Here is a 20,020-nt window from a genome sequence, read left to right on the forward strand (position 1 = left end):
GAGCCTCGGATGCCAGAATTTTCAATTGCTTGCAACGCAGTCAGTGAATACGACCCAATCCGGTGGGGAAAAGTGAACGACGTGCTGCAGAAAGAAAAATATGGCATAGAGTTAGGCAGCTGTGGATAAGTTTTGATTCAGAAGGCGACGTCCTTCCACTATGCCTTCGGATGGGATGACGAATGCCGAGGTGGACGTGTCATTTCGAGATCTGAAATCAACGAGATCCACGCAGGTATAGGCTTTCCCGCGGAGAAGGACGCGCGCTGGAGAAAAACGTGACGCCAAGAGCGGGGTCCGTTTTCCGTTGTTTTCCGGTATCGAACTCCGCCCCCTCCGATCCCCACACTCTTAGAAATAGGTCTTCTATCATGCCGTCAAGAGCTGCCGTGTCTTCTAGACTCACGCTCAAGGCCGAAGTTTTAGACGACAGATGCCCACGTGACCCGGGAGAAAAGAAAATACCATAAAAAATTGTCTTGCTTTTTTTGGCGCGTACGCCGTGTAGAAGACACGTTATCACGTGACCAGGAATCGGACGTCGTGACGTCTATTTCGTGTTTTCTAAATTTTTGCCGTGGTTTCTATGCGCTCGGAGTGATCACCTGACCGGCGTCGAGGACCGGAGTCACGTGAACTATGCGACGGGGCCAGACATGCTGGTGGCGCGGCACTGGTCACACCTCTTCTTCGATGCCTTGCCGCCAGCATTTCCTCGCTTTGCTGATTCTGGGATTCTTTGACAGGTAAGACACCTCCGTTTAATAAATTTTATTGCGATAACTATGCTAGCAGCACTACTATTGTAGTGGCTACCTGTTACTTTCCCACGCTTCTAACGTGCATTTGGAAGGTGCAGGTGCGAATGGAAGTGTCATGGCGGTCGTGACAGAACGTCAACTAAAGTTATGTGGTGATGCTTGAGAAGTTGAGTAGTGCAGGTATTCGAGAGACGCTAATGTGTTATCAGCTGTATCCGGTTTGTAGCTCTGTTAGAATTGCCTCTAAACGTGGACTTCACGAGCGCTAACATTTGTGTATGGCGCAGGATGTTTTTGTCTTTCTGGGGGCTCCTTTCGACCGTGGTTTGAGTAACCATTCTCTGTCTCAGCAAGCCGCAGTGGGTATGGACGTCACCAACGAAGACTTCACTGGTGTTCAACGTGACGCCTGTAGGAAATGTGCGTGCGATTCATACCGAAGACTGACAGTATTAGCCGGTACACGGCACAAGTGTTACCCGGAACATGCGTCCAATGCTGACACTCACCTGTCGATCATGTGCAAGGTAATACAAGTGGCTGAGTTGTTTGCCTTGCATGCGAGACGAGTTGATTGTAGTTATTCGCTCGTCATGGATAGCTCGGCCTGACTGGCGTGTTGATCTCAGCCGCATTCATTAAGATACCTCTTTGGTCTCTCCTCCTACATACTTGGTACTGCTGTGGTACCAATGTACCATTTTTCTCTCCTCGCTGCCTCAGCTATTATCGTTTTAGTATAAGCTATAGTTCGTACCCTTTCACTGTTGTCGATAGTGACTTTTATTACACTTAATGTTGTTCCTGTCTACTTTGTAATGCGTCTTTGTCGTCGTTTACTTTGTCACAGTTATGCCTTGAAGCAGAATTCCGATTCGAGACCAGGATGGGAAGCATGGAGGAAACGCTGCACAACGGGTGACAACTGCCACATCAACAGCCCCCACAAAGAGATGTAGAGCCGCTGAAATATGGTGATCATATGCCCTGAGCAACAAACAGGTCTGCATCCCAGCGAAGCTTGTTTCGTAGCGAGTTTCAAGCTTGCAAAAAGTTTCGCAGCAGCGGCGTCGAGCCGCGCCGTTTTGTGCAATCTGTGATATTTTGACTGTGTGTGGTTCTTATTCATTTTTATTTTCTCTGAGTCATTTCTCTGTGAACAGGGTATTTTGCATAGTTTGCAAGTCTAGTCAATATTCACTGTATCACTGCCACAATTTCACAACTTTGCCGAAATAAAGTCTTCAATCCCTTTTGAAACAAATTCTGTTGACTGCAAGCATGCCCTCCAAGCCTGCCTGCGCCGGGAGAGAGGGGAAGCAGGAGCACGCGGGGAAGGGGAAACGACCGGGAAAGGAGGAAACTGCGAAGCATAAAACAGACGCCACTTTTGTGGCTTCTACGAGGGAAACCACGTGATGCGACGTAATTCCCCGCGCTTTCGCGTGATCTCGACGTAGAACCCCCAAAATTACCGTTTTTCGGTTGTCTGTAGAAGACACGATAGAAGATCCATTTCTAAGAGAGCCTTTCGCCAGCCCCGAAGGACCGTCACGCGAGCCGGCCGCCTACCCCCACATTATGCACCTCCCTATAGGCGCACGGCCACGCTGCGATGCCCACAGGAAAATAGTGAAAACTCGGAAAATACGTCGATTTCGAACAAAAGGGATTCGCGGGAAGTTATTCATTGTCTATTGCACACGTCCAACCCGTTTTATCCAGTTTCTTTGGGGAGTGACCAATCCCTTTAAACGCGCGCAAAGTTGTGTGTGGTGTATATGTTCGACGTACTACCCCGAGGCACACGCGCACTTGGGATGGGGAGCCTGACGAACACGGCACTACTGAGTGACGGGGCCCACCCAAATCTGACAAGGCGGTAATTCCTGCCTCGCTCCACATGTCTAATGTACTGATATATCACTGAAAATCTTGCGCCACGTAAGGGCGCTGCTTCCACCAGCAGCATACCCGGAAGGTTCCCCGCTTGTGGAAGACCTGGGTAAAAAAAGTACGGTCATGTACAGACACGATTTTTATTAATCTCAATGTCGGTCCATGTAAGCCTATACAGAGGTGAAGGGTTGTTTACTAGGGAAAGAGTTCCTCAATGCTCTCCCTCCCCTGACTTGACTCCAACATTGCTTGTCTTTAGAGCAAGGTCAGTAAACACTCAGAAAACACAGACATCGCAGCGTCTGTAGGCTACGTGCCACCAGTTCGTTATCCGACTTACAGGGGATTGGAAATATAATACCTTTGCAAATACTTGTTGTGGAAACGCACCATGACATGCCAAAACGGTCCGCGCTACGAGGACAGTGAACCGGCTCCTAATAAACGCCGTCTGACTATTACCCAGTTTCGTGACTGTTGATCAAACTCAGTTCCCACTTTTGCTTGCTCTTCCATTACTGATGCGCAGCTTTTCAGTCTCTCAATCAAGAGGCTCCTTGTGTACATGTTATCGAGTCGGCGCAACATCTCAAGAAAATGTTCTGTCACCCGCTGTTGCCACTACTCATACTTCGAGATACGTGCCGCATGAAATTTGTGTGTGACTTCAACTGACAAAGTGTCGTGCGACTGAATCGGAGGAACTGTGAAAAGGCTTGCTGCTAAAGTAAGAATACAGAGGCCTTGCAGAAGACCGCCAAATACCGATAGCTACTGACGTCCACATGCGAGAAAAGGCACACCTTGAGGCTAGCATGGCGATATAGTGCCAGAGGCGCAGGTATTGCGATGGCGCGCAAGATGCGAAAGATCTGATGAGCAGCGGCTTTACGATAGTGAAAGAACGGTACGTGTGGCGAAGAGATCTCATTATTCCAAAAACAACATTTTCTTAGCCAAATCAGGTGTTCCAGGTGTTCGAAGTACGATACACGTCGAATATTGAAGTACTTCCGGCTCTATTGGCATCAGCTGCTGGATGTGATATGCAGCGGTGTCCAAATAGGGGAATGTGAATCAACCCTTTCTCCTCTAAGAACCCTTCGTCTGCGAATAGTTCGAGCCAGCATTCAAAATGATAAAATTCATAATATTTGCAAACGGCTCTATCTCTTTTCTTTTTGTCTGTTTTCTACAGGTGAAATACGCTTTGCTGCTGATGAAATCAGTACTCTTCGTTGCCTGACGACTGACAGCGATATCCAGTGAACTAAGCAGACTGCATGCGTCCGTAATGCATCGACTGCGTCCAAATGTTGCGCACACGCCTCGCAGGATGTACAGAATAAGGAAATGTTGCACTTCGAATTCTTCCACGCGTGGCACACTTGCAGACACTGAGCACATCCTCCTATCCCTCTGAGCATAACCTCCCGCTGTGCTCTATATGAATGGCCGAGATCCTGTTTTCGGTAGGCTTATCGCAAGATTGCCATCCGTCCATTGGACCAGAAAGCTCTTCTAGGGCCCTTGAACGATCCAACATCCCAGCGCTTTGCGATAGACGCCCTGATACGATTGCTGGCGAACACGGGCTGGGTTTCTGGATTTTGACTGCGTCTCGATGTTGATTGTCATTCTGTGATTTGACTGTGATTATGACTGTGATGAACTCAGTGTCCCAGTGACGCATGTTTTTCAGTGTGTACTGCCTGCAGCCACAGCAAACCCGGAGCAAGAGGTCCTCGTAGCCGCAGCGAACCTCTCCGCGTATTTTAATTCTACCTGTCCCCACACCTGTGGTTGATTCAGAAACCAAGCCCGGTGGCAGGGGGATAAAAAATTCGGGGGGCGGGCGCCATTATTGCAGTTAGTTCATAACGGCTTAACCTCTCATTACCGACACGTGTCTAAGACTGAAAAAAAAAAAAAAGAAACTGGGCCCAGTAAGGTGTGCACCGGTAAAACAGTTAGGAGGTGTTGTCAGACATTTGGGGGATTGATGGCGGTGGGAGGGGTGTCTGGGAAAACCACTGGGGATATATCCGCACAATAACAACGTGTACCAAAGGAGAAATTATTGACTGACTAGATTTGAACAGCCTAGAGAACAGTGCTATTGCTCCGTCCCACAGTGGTGCTGCGTCCGCCAGGCTCCCGACGCAGATCATGGTGTATGCACGCGAGGCTCGTAGTCGGTGTAGTAGCCCGAACACAAAAATATATTTTTTAGCGCTTACGAAAAAAAGTATGGTTCTACCTGCTTATATATTTTATTTCAAACTCCCCTCTACCATCGCCAAACATTTTCACTATTTTCTGTCGACATCTTTGGCACAGAAAACGTCCAAATTTGAAAAAGAGCACCACGTTTTGCATCTAATGTAGCAAAGCCTACTGGGTGGACAACCTATAGAGGTCGTCGTCACTACGCTATTTTTTTATCACACCCCTCAACTAAATACGTTTTAAAAATTGCGAACATGTGAGAAATAGCGGCCCAGTATGGGCCCCTTCGACGAATAAAAATTAAAACTGGACAAAGGAGTAAGATCCGTAAACCTCTGCCCACCTGGAAAAGTCCACATTTTTTTAAATGGAATCTCACCTTTTTTCCTCTTTTTCTGTTATTTATTTTTCATTTTTTTATTGGAATAGCATGCCGACCTTCCCTTTGAATAAATATATATCCCCCCTCCACATTCTAGGCTCCATCCGTCGCAACACTATCTTCTTGTTCGTCGTAAGCATTGACCACTCATAGATCGAGAGCGGTTCAGTATTTTTCAGTAGGACTCCATAATGTAAAATCCTGAATCTGAGCACACAGACGGACGACACGAACACACGACTCAAACCAGCAAGTCTTGCGTTCGCGTCGTCACTCTGTGTGTTCAGACTCAGGCTTTTACATTATGCAGTTCATCCACTATCTGGCCACAGTGTAGCCTAAGTGTGTGAGTCTAAACCCCAGAGTGTTCCCTTTCTATCAGTTTTGCTCGTCATCGGTTTTCTTTTCTCTCTGTCATGTACCACTTTCCGATCGCCTTTCTGTCAGCTGGTTGAGAGGGCACCTAAACCTAATGTCCTCCCCCTCCCCACTTATGACGGTACGACACTTGCAAATTTTGCAGGCTCAACGCATAAAAATTATACCTTGCGATTTGCACTATGGGCACACACGAAGGGGACTGAGGCATACCATCTTACGCTATTTAACTTTCTTGTTAATGAAAGCAATTAGATGACTGCGATTGCAGTATTTTAGTTAGTTTATATAGTCTTAGGCAAGGCACAGCCATCCATTACAGCCTGCGGGACATTATATGTCCACATACTTACTACAGCGTTTGAGATGAAAAACATTTGGTCACTAGTAAAGTTTTCCAGACCAGGAAGAGCTAAATCTTGATACTGTTCGCTGTTATTGGCGAGCCTTTTGTATGTCTGAAAAGGAAAGGAAGGTACTCGAACGTTCAACGAACTAAGCATTTGTACAGACTTGTTTAGCCAAAGAGGTCTTACAAGATATGCTCCAAGTAATCCTCCATTATCTGCAACGTCTTCCCCTTGTGTGTTTAATGCGTTTAACTGAAAAGAAAAACAAACAGACAACCAAACACTCAATATTTCACCAAGTGCTGCTTCCAAGGGCTAAATGACGCCCTCGCGATGATGAAACCCATCACTATTGTACCCGGTGAATAGGATTCTGTTAGGTGACATCGATGATATGTCTACAGATATACAGGATGTTTCCTTTCGTCTGCAACAAAATTTCATAAAAAAGAGAATTGCCTAAGGGCGGTTTTACTTTTGTCAATGGATTACTCGTCAAGGCTGCTACTAGGAAACGAATTTGTTTCTCAGTTAGGGGACTAATTAACATAGATATTTTAATAAACTTTTTCGTTATCGACTTTAGGGAGCACGTTGCAATTGCAATATTAAAGCCCGATCACAACATGATCCGCTCGAACCTGTGATGAAGCGCTAGAGTAATCTCAGCGCGTGTTATAGACCCAAGTATTTCACCTCGGCCGTCCAGTGGAAACAGAATGTGATCGCCAAAAGAGCGATGGTGACGTTGGTATCTCGGCCTTCACTTTAACAAGGGGGATGAAACTTGCGAGTTCCCTAGCGGACTAAGTGAGGCGCTGCTAACTTTTCGCATCATCAAACGTCATGAAACGCCAGAATTTTTACGTCGAAGCGCAACTTCTCAACCGTCACGAGCCCATTGGTCCTGCGGCCGCTCCCCCGGTATGCGAGCGCTCATTGGCTGGTTTAAAATTATTAACTTTCGTTGGCGCGCTCAAGCCGGTCACGCGGTGTCGGCTTAACTTCGCCGCTTAACTTCGCATAGCACCACACCTGTGGCATATACGCAGCATTTTGGCAGGCAGAATTTTTGGTTTTCACACTTCTGAGCTCTTGTTCACTCTTGTATAAGCACTCAGCTCATATATCTGCTTCAGAAAACCATCTGCATGAATACAGTAGAATGGATACGCCACTCAGAGTGGTTGGAGCATCATCTTTCGGCATAGCAGCTGCACAAGTTCCTTTGTGACCGGTCATCCTGACGCCTACACAAGCAGCAAAGGGATATGGACATGTTCTCTGTCATGCCGGATCTCTGAATGTGTGTGCCTGTGAAGCCAATATACTGTTGTTCTACTGTGAAATCTTCCACGTGAGACATCAGCTATCCGTGAATGCAAAGTTGCTTCGGCATATCACTCGAATTTCAGAAACAATGTTGATATCATATTCGTGTTTTGCGCAGCCACGGCAGACTGCAGTTTGTGATGTGGAAATACCTGCGAAAAATAAAGCAATTTGTGTAACAGAAACAGCCAACGCTTCCGCATTTTGTTATTTAGTTCACTCGACGCGAACGCAAATCCGCAACCATCCAGAACGGTCAGCGGGGGAGAGGATGAAAAAGGGAAAGCACCGCGAGGTGCTTTCTCTTACAGGTCACCCAGGGAGACAAAAAAAAAAAGCAAAGCAAACAGCTACTCAACCGTCGTCCAACGATTGGCCCAACGATAGACGCCACGTGAATTTTTCCCGACAATAGAAATATACTACACGTTCATACCTCTGCTTAAGGTCACAGAAAAACGTCATACGCGATGTTGGCAAACCCTTATCGCGGTATGTTTCACGATCTTTGTTTTGTTTATCATTTTTCTTCCTTTCGTTCCTTCATGTGTTCGCAGTCGCTTGCCGTATTAGTAATTTCCCCTGCCGAACACGGCTGTTGCCCTTCCCCGGTACGATAAGAGCTGTTATGTAGTGGTGAAGCGCAAAGCTCAATGCAAAAGAAAATGAAAACCAAAACAAAACAAAGATGATGAAACATTGCGTTTTTCTATGACGCAAACTCAGGGCTGTCCCAAGCAGCACAATGTACCGAAAGTCGAGTGCAATAGGGGTGGATGGGTATGTGGAAGGTCTCGAACAGACTCCTGAAACTAAAGAACATTGATAAGACACATACCGTCCACTCCTATTGCACTCGACTTTCAGTAAATTGTTGTAAGCAGAGGACGACGAGGAAGACAAGGGGGAGAAGGAGGAGGAAGAGGACACTGTGGGGACGAGGTTCATGTGAGCGGTTATTAAACGGAAACGTTTTATTTTCTCCTTTGACTTTGGTAATTGTAGCGGGAACGTTACAATTTTGGCGCAGTCGACAGGATCGTCACCAAATTTGCAATGTGGGTGGAATTCTTTCTTCGTCCTGTTCCTGATGACGGGGTCGTCATTACAGCATACCAACCTCATGATGAAGATCGACAAGAGTTGCCTCCACAGGCCTCTACAAAGGATCCCGTACCATACTTAATGGAGAAGAGTAAGTTGGACTCCACGGCTCTACTTGCTAAAGATGCGATCAAGGTGAACATGAAGATGTCGGACTTTGAGGAGCTTTTGGTTAAGCCTCGTATGCTTCCTTCAGCCTCTCCCAGCGAAGCGTCTGCCGTGGGGGACCCGAACCTTACTTTAGTTTTGAAACAGTTGGCCCAAACCCAGCAAGTGCTTACTACTCTCCTGGCGTCTGAGCTGGGAGACGATAGACCAAGTTCGAACTAACAAAACCCGATCCGTTTGATGGAAAGTACTCCTGCCCGAATGCTTGGATGGAATTCTACGAATATGCTTGTAGCAAGAATTTCTGGAGAGCCAATGAGGATCGGATTAAAAATCTCCGTCTGTTCTTAACCGGCATGGCGATGAAATGGTATGAGCTTCGTGTACTGGAGCATGCGAACTCTCCCTGGCCCGACTGAAAGAGAAGCTTCCTGAAGTCGTTCAGAGAAAATGCAGTAGACCGATGGGACAAGGCAATTTTCTACAAGTTTCGCGTGGTAACCGTACTTGAGTATTTATATGAGAAACGGAGGCTGCTGCAGCTTCCTGATCCTAAACTGTCACCTGACTGCACTATCGCCTTAATCGTGCATGGGCTGCCAAAGGACTTGCAAAAGCAAATACAAGTGAGGGCTCCGAAAGCAATAGGGGAACTTCTGCAGTGTTTGAAGGAGCTCTGTATCACTACACCTAAGGCCGAAACTTCGAACAAGAGGATGGACTCCTGGAGGATATCGAATAGTAAGGCCGCGGGGCGTTCCACACAACCCGACACTCTTAACTCCGTACCCTTTAGTAAAGGGTAAAAAATCGCAATATTTTACCCTCTATTTCAGAAGCTACCAGGTACCCTCTGAGCGACCCCTTTTATAAAAGTTACAAGGAAACCCACTAATTAGAGGTTACGGCCTTCAATCCAGCACCTGCCCGTAAAGGGTACGCCAGCGCGCGGCTTTTTATACAGGATGTTCATTTTTATTCGCGACAGAGTAGCGCTCATTTGGCAGGTGGGTTATGTGAATTTTTGCTAATTAATCGGTCCGTAGTTACAGACACATGCGTCAGGAAATGTCGGAGATGTTTGTAACTACGGATGGGTTAATTTGCGAAAATTAACGTAACCCACCTGTCAAATGAGCGCTGGTGTGATGCGAATAAAAACAAACACCCCGTGCGTGGGATATGGACAGACATTTACAGAACACACCAAGGTACCAAAATGAACCCGCAGAAAAGGAGATCTTGAACATATGTATATTACAAAAACAGAAGTCTGTCGAGAGGTGACACATTGTGCACAAGTGCGATTCTGATGTGAGGAGAAACCATGGTCGCTTTACCATGTATGTGGAAAAAAGAACTATCTTCTAAGTGAGAAGCAAAGCTAGCGAGTCAAAACAACTGACCTATGTTTGCTAAGCTGAACACACCCAACGAAATGGAGAATTGCAGCAGAAAAAAATTTATTCCACATTCGTGTTGCAGAGGCGAGCACGAATGGCAATACAGTATTACATAAAACGCACACAACCTTGAGGAATATGAGTGTACAGTAACGCAGGAGACACTACATTACTGCGTTATCAGCGTTGGAGGCGCTCTGGGACGAGTTTGTGAGGTACTGCATTGCGCTGGTGACGGTATATGTGAACCTGCATGTGGGATCCTGGGAACAAAAGTTTGGGCAATGAGAGTAACAATTACGGAACCATTCAAATCGGTACAAAGCACAAGGTACAAAGCAGCATAAATGCAGGAAGGCGTTCACTCCGCGATTGAGTCTTAGAATATCGTAAGAATACAACGAGTAGGAAGCTGCGAATTATATATCTTGATGCATATATCCGCAGCTCGCAAAATGCACGCCGGTGTATTGACTTGGCGACCAAGTAAGAGCAGAAAAGTAGCAAGCGTAAGTGGCGTTCATATGCAGGACCGCAAAACGCTTGCCATAATCACAACAAACATGCGCTAAGAGCTCTTGCTATCAAAATAACGCACGTACCTAGCACAAAACGTACACTTACCCAGTGTATGAAGTGTGTGAATTACGGCTGCGGGGGTGACGTTCGTTTTCGGTTATATATTCTTTGCAATCTTCGCACCACTACACTTTCCCCTGAGAACACCGAAAATATCCTTGTTTGCTAGAGACATCTAGCTTTTCCGTTGTTCCTGACGATACTATGATAAACGCGAGGAAAACCACTGATTAAAACAGATTACACTTGTTAACGGACGAACGACGAGCGTTAAGCGTTTCAAGGCAGCCGCTCTCAGTGTGGATAGACATAGACCAGGCTCGGCTACGCAGCGAAATCGGAAATCTTGGTGGTTGCGGCATTGACAATGGTTTTCCACCCTTTAGAAAGAAACATACTATCAGTATTCCAGACTGCGAGCTTATAATCTGTGTTCATACAGCATTGATAACATGTAGTCGACGTATAGATGACGCTGAAACAGATAAAAAATAACAGCGTAGATTCTCAACTGTCGTCTCGAATGGGAGGCTGAAACGCGGCATTATGCTGAAAAATAGAAGGAAAACACACGATAAGAACATCAACGATAAGAAACTAACAAAGAAATTATCGTTGGAGATTTCGCTTAGAAGTTACAGTGCCGGAGTAGAGGGTACATTTATAAGTTACAACAAGCTGTTTTTGTTTTTTCCGAGATGTAACTTCTATTCGTGTTGTAAAGACATGACCTTGGTCGCTTTTAACCTCTAAATATACGTTACAGTGGTGTAACCTATAAGAAATCTCGAAATCTACGTCTATATAGAAGTTACATGTTTCTAAAAGTTACAATAAAAGGTACGGGTTTAAGAGTGAATCCGCCACTGTTGACGTGGTGGAGCAAGTGATCGATGACGCCGACGAAATAAAAGACTCAAAAACGAATAAAAGAGGGTGTACAGCCTCACCCTACGACAAAAATGAGGACTGTGTTTCTGACTAACGGTGGTTTGCTACATGTGTCTATATTGATGAATGGCTATGACGTTCAGGTGGTACTTGACAGCGGCGCCTCAGTAAACCTAGTCAGCAGGAGAGTCGTAAAAGACGATAACATTTCTGCCGGACAAGTCATCCAAGTGCAGGGTTATCATGGACAGCGAAGGTGCTATAGCAATTTGACGTCGCTGGAGGTAGTATACCAAAAGAAAAGCTTCGTTCTCAAAGCATTAGTGATGGACAACGTCTCTTACGACCTTCTGCTCTCTCGCCCCACCAGAAAAGAAATGCGTTTGAATACCTTCTGGAACGATATGGTGTCTCTCGACGCGGATGAAACTTGCTCCATGCAACTGGACGAGCGCAGAGTAACCAGCGCGGAGGATGTGTCAAAATATTTCCCCGAGCTACAACCACATGGCGACTATCCACCTGCGACATCGCATTTTGAGGTACCGTTTACTCTCCGCGACACTACGGTTGTTCGTCGGAAGCCTTATCAAATGTCGCGAGAGAAGAAGAGCTGGCTGAAAGGAGAGGTGAAGGGAATGTTGGAGGGTGGCATCATCCGTCCATCTGGGTCCCCATTTGCGTCACGAATTACGATTGCTCCGAAGGAAGATGCTAGTTTTCGCCTCTGCACGGATTACCGCTTCATAAACAAGCAGACGGACCTCTTCCCCTACCCAATGCCGAAGATAGAGGACATCATTAACGAAACCGGAGGCTGTTCAGTCTTTTCACGAATCTACTTGTCAAAGGGGTTCTGGCAAGTTCCTTTGACGGAAGAGGATAAAAATGTACACGGCCTTTGCTACACCGTTCGGCCTGTGCGAGTATAATCGCTTGCCATTCGGTTGGAAGAATTCCCCGCATGGTTTCAAAAGATGATGGACTCTGTTTTAGAACCACATTTGGGGGTCTTTTTCAATGTCTACATTGATGACATCATTGTCTATTCAAAGTCTCTGAACGATCACAAAGATCACGTCTCGAAGGTCCTTAGGTCCCTCAATAATTTTGACCTACAAATTAACCTAAAGAAGTGTGCATTCTTCCAAAGACGTGTAGCGTTTCTGGGCCGCGTTTTTGATGGTCAGACAAAAACAACAAAAGAATCCGTCGCACGCATAGCAGACGGAGCAGAGTTACCCAAGCCCACATATGTTCACTCGCTTCAGGTGTTCTTGGGTTTAGCTGGACACTTTCGCGCCTTCATCAGGGATTTCGCAAAACGAGCCAAATGTCTAACGGTGTTAACTCAGAAAGACGTTCCATTTGTTTGGACAAAGGCATGCGAAGATGCTTATGTAGACCTCAGACAAGCTATCTCATCTGATCCGGTATTGGCCCTTCCGGATTTTGCCTTGCCCTTTGAGTTAAACACCGACGCCTCCCACTTTGGTACAGGAGCAGTGCTGTACCAACGCCAGGAGCCGAAGGTAAGAAGACAGAGTAATTGGATATCACTCATACATTTTCAGCAAGAGTGAGATCAACTATTCCACAACCGAAAAGGAGGCCTAAGCGGTTCTGATGGCATTCAGGTATTTCACAACCTATCTGGAGGGCAGATACTTTAAGCTGTTCACCGACCATCACGCGCCGGCTCATATCCTCAACCAGTCTGAGCCGAAGGGAAGAATGGCGCGAAGGATTGCAGAGTTGCAGCACTTTGATTTTGAGGTTGCACATCGACCAGGCCCATATCTGACGGACGCGGATGCGCTCTCAAGACTGTTCAATGTGCACTCACCAGGGCTTCTGGAATCGTACTACCTAAAGTTATGGGAAGGTACCGAGGGGCTTCAACAACTAGGAGAAAGATTTCTGGTTCCCAAGACTCTTGCGCCCAAGGTATTGAATATGTATCACGACAGCCCGGAGTCTGGAGGACATGACGGTTTTTCGAAGACCTACCACAAACTGAGGCAGCGTTTCTCCTGGGATTGCATGGAAAGAGACATAAGAGATTACGTCAGGTCGTGCGCTGAATGCCAATTAAACAAAGCCAAATATAGACCCACTGCGGACCGTATGATTCTCACAGAACATTCACCGAACCCTTTCCAAACTGTCCACATGGACTTCGCAGAGCTAAAGAAGAAGACGGAAGGTGTAGGAAGGATGCAGTCATTCCTGGTTGCCATTGATGAGTGGTCTAGGATAGTGGCTGCCAAGCCGGGTAAAGAGGATACAAATAATGTCATAGCCATGTTTGAACGAGACATGTTCCGCAATTCAAAGCGTGTTGTGTCAGACAACGAAGCGGCATTTACAAGTCGGCGCTTCCGACCATGGGCGCAGCAAAAGGGGGTCACCTTGAAGACATCGTCGCCGTACCACCCTTCGGGCAACGGGCTGGCCGGGGATATGAGTCAGCGCCTGATGGTCGGTGAACAGCTTAAAGTGTCTGCCCTCAAGATAGGTTGTGAAATACCTGAATGCCATCAGAACCGTCAAGGCCCCCTTTTCGGTTGTGTATGAGTGATATCCAATTACTCTCAGTCTTCTTGCCTTCGGCTCCAAGTCCTGGCGTTGGTACAGCACTGCTCCTGTACTGTGCCTGTACTGCATGTTGTCGGGCTGGCCGAGAGGGTTATCCGAGATCTCAAACAGTACATGTCTATGTATCCAAATTTTCCTGGTGGATGGAAGTGTTGTCTCGAAGCCGCAGTGAATCACCACAATAATTCGTACACTGCAGGTTTCGGATGTAGTCCATACTTCGCTGCACACAGAGTGCCCTCAGTATTGCCCGCTGACACTCAACTGGGCATAGCAGACAAGATCGTCCTGAAAGAGAGTGTAGCAGACAGCGAGTCGGAAACCAAGATGTTTATTTGAAGCAGTCTGGCTACGGACTGAAGAATACCAGCACGGAGGAATACCGTGGTAAATTCCGCGGGCCGCGCGGTGGGAGGTCGGCGCGATGGAGCTGCGGCCGCTACATTGCCTCCCCCGCTAGAGGCAGCTTGGTGCTGACTGGCCAGGTGACGGTCTTTGGGTTTCGCTGGGGGGGGGGGGGGGGGGGTTGCGGTGCTGGGTGACATGTAGGAATAAACTTCAGGCTGGTCGGTCGTCGACGGACCGGTTCTCTATGAACGCTGGCTTCACACGGTCGAGGCTTACTGGTCGTCCTTGCCGTGCACGCTGACGCGAATGTTCTTGCGGGCGCGGCCCAGAACGAAGTGGGGACCGGTGTAGAAGGGCGTGAGTGGCTTGCGTACGACGTCTGTACGGATGAAAACGTGGGAAGCGTCGTCGAGGGCTTGGGAAACGTAAGGCTTCTGGGGCGACGCGGTACGAGGCGGAACGGGGCGGATGAGGTCAAAGCTGTGTCGCAGGCGTTGTAGGAAGTCCGGAGCCGTGACACAGGTCGCGTCAGGACTGCTGGGGAACAAAAATTCTTCAGGCAGATGGAGGGTACGTCCGTAGAGCAGTTCCGCCGAGCTACACCCGAGGTCGGACTTCAGGGAGGTACGAATGCCGAGGGGGGCGAGTGGAAGATGGTCTATCCAATGAGCTCTGCACTCTTAAAACCGTACCTTTTATTGTAACTTTTAGAAGCATGTAACTTCTATATAGACGTAGATTTCGAGATTTCTTACAGGTTACACCACTGTAACGTATATTTAGAGGTTAAAAGCGACCAAAGTCATGTCTTTACAACACGAATAGAAGTTACATCTCGGAAAAAACAAAAACAGCTTGTTGTAACTTATAAATGTAGCCTCTACTCCGACACTGTAACTTCTAAGCGAAATCTCCAACGATAATTTCTTTGTTAGTTTCTTATCGTTTGTTTTCCTTCTGTTTTTCAGCATAATGCCGCGTTTCAGCCTCCCATTCGAGACGACAGTTGCGAATCTACCTAAGCAGCAAAATGTACTGAAAGTCGAGTGCAATAGGGGTGGACGGGTAGGTGGAAGGCCTTGAACAAACTCGTGAAACTAAAGAACACTGACACATACCGTCCACCCCTGTTGCACTCGACTTTCAGTACATTGTGCTGCTTGGGTACGCTGTTATTTTTTATCTGTTTCAGCGTCATTTATACGTCGACTACATGTTATCAATGCTGTATGAACACAGATTATAAGTTCGCAGTCTGGAATACTGATAGTATGTTTCTTTCTAAAGGGTGGAAAACCACTGTCAATGCCGCAACAACCAAGATCTCCGATTTCGCTGCGTAGCCGAGCCTGGTCTAGGTCTATCCACACTGAGAGCGGTTTCCTTGAAACGCTTAACGCTCGTCGTCCGTCCGTTAACAAGTGTAATCGGTTCTAATCAGTGGTTTTCCTCGCGTTTATCATAGCATAGTCAGGAACAACGGAAAAGCTAGATGTCGCTAGCAAACAAGGATATTTTCGGTGTTCCCAGGGGAAAGTGTAGTGAGTGCGAAGATTGCAAAGAATATATAACCGAAAACGAACGTCACCACCGCAGCCCTAATTCACACACTTCATACACTGGGTAAGTGTACATTTTGTGCTAGGTACGTGCGTTATTTTGATAGCAAGAGCTCTTAGCGCATGTTTGTTGTGATTATGGCAAGCGTTTTGCGGTCCTGCATATGAACGCCACTTACGCTTGCTATTTTTCTGCTCTTACTTGGTCGCCAAGTCAATACACCGGCGTGCATTTTGCGAGCTGCGGATATATGCCATCGAGATATATAATTCGCAGCTTCCTACTTGTTGTATTCTTACGATATTCTAATACTCAATCGCGGAGTGAACGCCTTCCCGCATTTATGCTGCTTTGTACCTTGTGCTTTGTACGGATTTGAATGGTTCCGTAAATGTTACTCTCATTGCCCAAACTTTTGTTCCCAGGATCCCACATGCAGGTTCACATACCGTCACCAGCGCAATGCAGTACCTCACAAACTCGTCCCAGAGCGCCTCCAACGCTGATAACGCAGTAATGTAGTGTCTCCTGCGTTACTGTACACTCATATTCCTCAAGGTTGTGTGCGTTTTATGTAATACTGTATTGCCATTTGCGCTCGCCTCTGCAACACGAATGTGGAATAAATTTTTTTCTGCTGCAATTCTCCATTTCGTTGGGTCTGTTCAGCTTAGCAAACATAGGTCAGTTGTTTTGACTCGCTGGCTTCCTCGCACTTTTATGCACTGCTTCTCACTTAGAAGATAGTTCTTTTTTCCACATACATGGTAAAGCGACCATGGTTTCTCCTCACATCAGAATCGCACTTGTGCACAATGTGTCACCTCTCGACAGACTTCTGTTTTTGTAATATACATATGTTCAAGATCTCCTTTTCTGCTGGTTCATTTTGGTACCTTGGTGTGTTCTGTAAATGTCTGTCCATATCCCACGCACAGGGTGTTTGTTTTTATTCGCATCACACCAGCGCTCATTTGACAGGTGGGTTATGTTAATTTTCGCAAATTAACCCATCCGTAGTTACAAACATTTCCGACCTTTCCTGACGCATGTGTTTGTAACTACGAATCGATTAATTAGCAAAAATTCACATAACCCACCTGCCAAATGAGCGCTACTCTGTTGCGAATAAAAATGAACATCCTGTATAAAAAGCCGCACGTTGGCGTAACCTTTACGGGCAGGTGCTGGATTGAAGGCCGTAACCTCTAATTAGTGGGTTTCCTTGTAACTTTTATAAAAGGTACTGCTCAGAGGGTACCTGGTAGCTTCTGAAATAGAGGGTAAAATATTGCGATTTTTTACCCTTTACTAAAGGGTACCGAGTTAAGAGTGTGTCTTCGAACGCCGTTAGAGCAACCTTAAGGGTGCGGTGCAGCCACTCGACAAGGCCGTTGAACGCTGGGTGGTAAGACGTCGTACGTATGCGGGACGTGCCGACGAGCCGCGTGAAGGATGAAAAGAAATTGTTCTCGAATTGGCGGCCGCGGTCTGTGGTTACTTGACTAGGAACGCCGAAACGTGCGACCCATGTAGCGAGGAAAGCTGAAGCGACAGTCTCGGCGGTGGAGTCAGGGATGGGTGTGGCCTCAGGCCACCTGGTGTACCTGTCGACGGCTGTTAAGATGAAGCGACACCCGGCTGAGACAGGGAGGGGGCCGACAATGTCAACGTGCACGACGTCGAAACGTGCGTCCGGGAGGTCGAACTTGCCATGAGGTGACACGGTATGGCGGTGGACTTTCGACCGTTGGCACGGTATACATGTGCGGACCCAAGCTGTAATGTCTCTGTGCATGGATGGCCAAACATAGCGCTCAGCAACGAGGCGTTTGGTGGCGCGTTTCCCTGGGTGCGCCAGGTCGTGCAAGGCCGCAAAGACCGGTCGGCGGTACGCTTCGGGAACAAAAGGCCTCGGCTGCGCTGTCGAGGAGTCACAGCACAGTAGGAGGTCACATCCAGGAATCGGAATGTCCGTGAACTTCAGAGATGAGTTGCCCCGCTCACGCAAGCGCTGTAGCTCGTGGTCAGCGGCTTGGGCGGCGGCGAGGGCCTCGCGAGACAGTGGCGAGGCGGATACAGCTTCCACGCGGCTGAGAGCGTCAGCGCGGCCGTTTTCGTTGCCGTTGACATGCTGCACGCCGGTGGAAAAGTCGGCAAGAAACAATAGGTGACGTATCTCTCGAGAAGAGTAGCGTGTGCTGGCCGAGGTGAACGCGTACGTGAGGGGCTTATGATCCGTTAGGATCGTGAATCGGCGGCCCTCCAGAAAGTGGCGGAAGTGACGCACGGCGAGATAGGCGGCCAGCAGTTCTCTGCCGAAGGTACTGTACTTCTTCTCCCGAGGCTTGAGGCCTTTGGAGAAAAAAGCTACGGATCGCCAAGCGCCGTCTACCCTCTGCTGGAGAACACCACCGCCGACGACTATGCCGGATGCATCGATCATGAGGGCCGTGGGGGCGTCGTGCTTGGGGTGGTAGAGCATGGTCGACCGTGACAAGTCCTCCTTGATCTGAAGGAACGCAGCGTGAGCTGCAGGGTTCCACGGTAGCACCGACGAAGCAGGCCTATTCCCACGGAGGAGTTCTTCGAGAGGGCGAAGGGTTTCGGCGCAGTGAGGAATAAAGCGCAGATAATGATTAACAAGGTCGAGGAAACGGCGCAGTTGACGCAGAGATTGAGGCTGGGGATAGTTGGTAACTGCGTCCACTTTGGTGGGGGTTGAGCTATACGTTCGGCCGCGACCTGATGTCCGAGGAACTCGGTGGCAGAAACTCCAAATTCGCACTTTTGCACGTTAACCACGATACCGTTTGCTGCTGGGCGCTGGAAAGGCAGGCGCAGGTGTTGCTCGTGCAGTTCAGGTGAAGGGCTGGCAACAAGTAGGTCGTCTATGTAGGCGAAGACGAATGGGAGTCCGCGAACGACCGAGTCGATGAACCGCTGGAATGTCTGAGCCGCATTGCGCAGCCCAAAGGGCATGCGTGGGGACTCAAACAAACCGAACGGGGCGGTGATGGTAGTTTTCTTGATATCCTCAGATGCGACCGGAATCTAATGGTATGCTTTCATGAGGTCTATCTTGCTGAAGATGGTGGCGCCGTGCAGGTTGACTGTGAAATCCTGAAGACGGGGGAGAGGGTACCGATCGGAGACTGTGACGAGGTTCAAGGCGCGGTAGTCGCCGCATGGACGCCAGTCACCCGTCTTCTTCAGCACCACATGTAATGCAGATGACCAGTCGCTGGAGGAAGGTCATGCGACGCCCATCCATGTGATCGCGAGCATGTGATCCAATTCGCTACGCACGATATTGAGCTTTTCTGAGGTCAGTCGACGAGGGCGGGCGAAAACAGGGCTCCCGTCGTGTTGTGTAATGCACGACGTCGTGGGCCACAGGTTGCGACCAGTCGGGTGGCTGTGTAAAGGAAGGGAATTGCTTCAATATGGCTGCATATGGGGAGAGCAGGACGGAGATGGTTGTGCCTGTGGCGGGCGAGGCGTCGGTAACCGCGAATGCCTGGACGGACAGCTGGGTGCAATAGTCGACCAGGCGCTTGCGGCCTACGTCAACCAGACGAAAATGCCGCAAGAAGTCGGCTCCCAAGATAGGTCTGTCCACGGCGGCGACTAAAAACAGCCAGGGAAACGATCGGCGAAGCCCGAGGTCGATGGTAAGGGACTGTTATCGATAGACGGGGATGCCGGTATTATTCACAGCGGTTAGATGGAACATGGCTGTACGGCGACGATCGGCAGCCGCGGCTGGTAGGATACGGACTTCTGCGCCGTTATCTACAAGAAAACGGGTCCCGGATGCCTTGTCCGTTACAAAGTAGAGTCGGCTGCTGTCAGGGGTGGAGGCGGACGCAGCCGTTACCGGCCCCGGGAAGGTTTCCCTGCCAGCTGCACGGGAGTATACAGTGCTGCGCTTGAACGCCATACCGCCTGTGGTAGCGACAATAACCTGTACGGTCTCCTGGAGGTGCCTCGCGAGAACGCTGAGGGGAGCGCCGTAGGCTGGGTGAACGACGTCGAGATGGATTGCGACGTCGGGGTCGAGGATTTCGAGGGGCGAGTGCTGACGCCACCATGGTG

The 20,020-nt window shown here is 48.3% G+C and overlaps 1 protein-coding gene across 1 annotated transcript in view; it reads right to left on the minus strand.

The window, feature by feature from the left end:
- Window positions 1–2,684: 2,684 nt before the first annotated feature.
- Window positions 2,685–20,020, minus strand: part of LOC135381923 (neprilysin-1-like) — a 178,002-nt gene continuing 160,666 nt past the window's right edge. The window contains exons 7-9 of the mRNA XM_064612572.1: window positions 6,186–6,251; window positions 6,003–6,107; window positions 2,685–2,762 (exon numbers count right to left, since the gene is read on the minus strand). Of these exons, the coding sequence (XP_064468642.1) occupies window positions 2,685–2,762; window positions 6,003–6,107; window positions 6,186–6,251 (249 nt within the window). The remainder of the gene's footprint in view (window positions 2,763–6,002; window positions 6,108–6,185; window positions 6,252–20,020) is intronic.

Source organism: Ornithodoros turicata, chromosome 1 (assembly GCF_037126465.1).
Source record: "Ornithodoros turicata isolate Travis chromosome 1, ASM3712646v1, whole genome shotgun sequence".
Taxonomy (NCBI): domain Eukaryota; kingdom Metazoa; phylum Arthropoda; class Arachnida; order Ixodida; family Argasidae; genus Ornithodoros; species Ornithodoros turicata.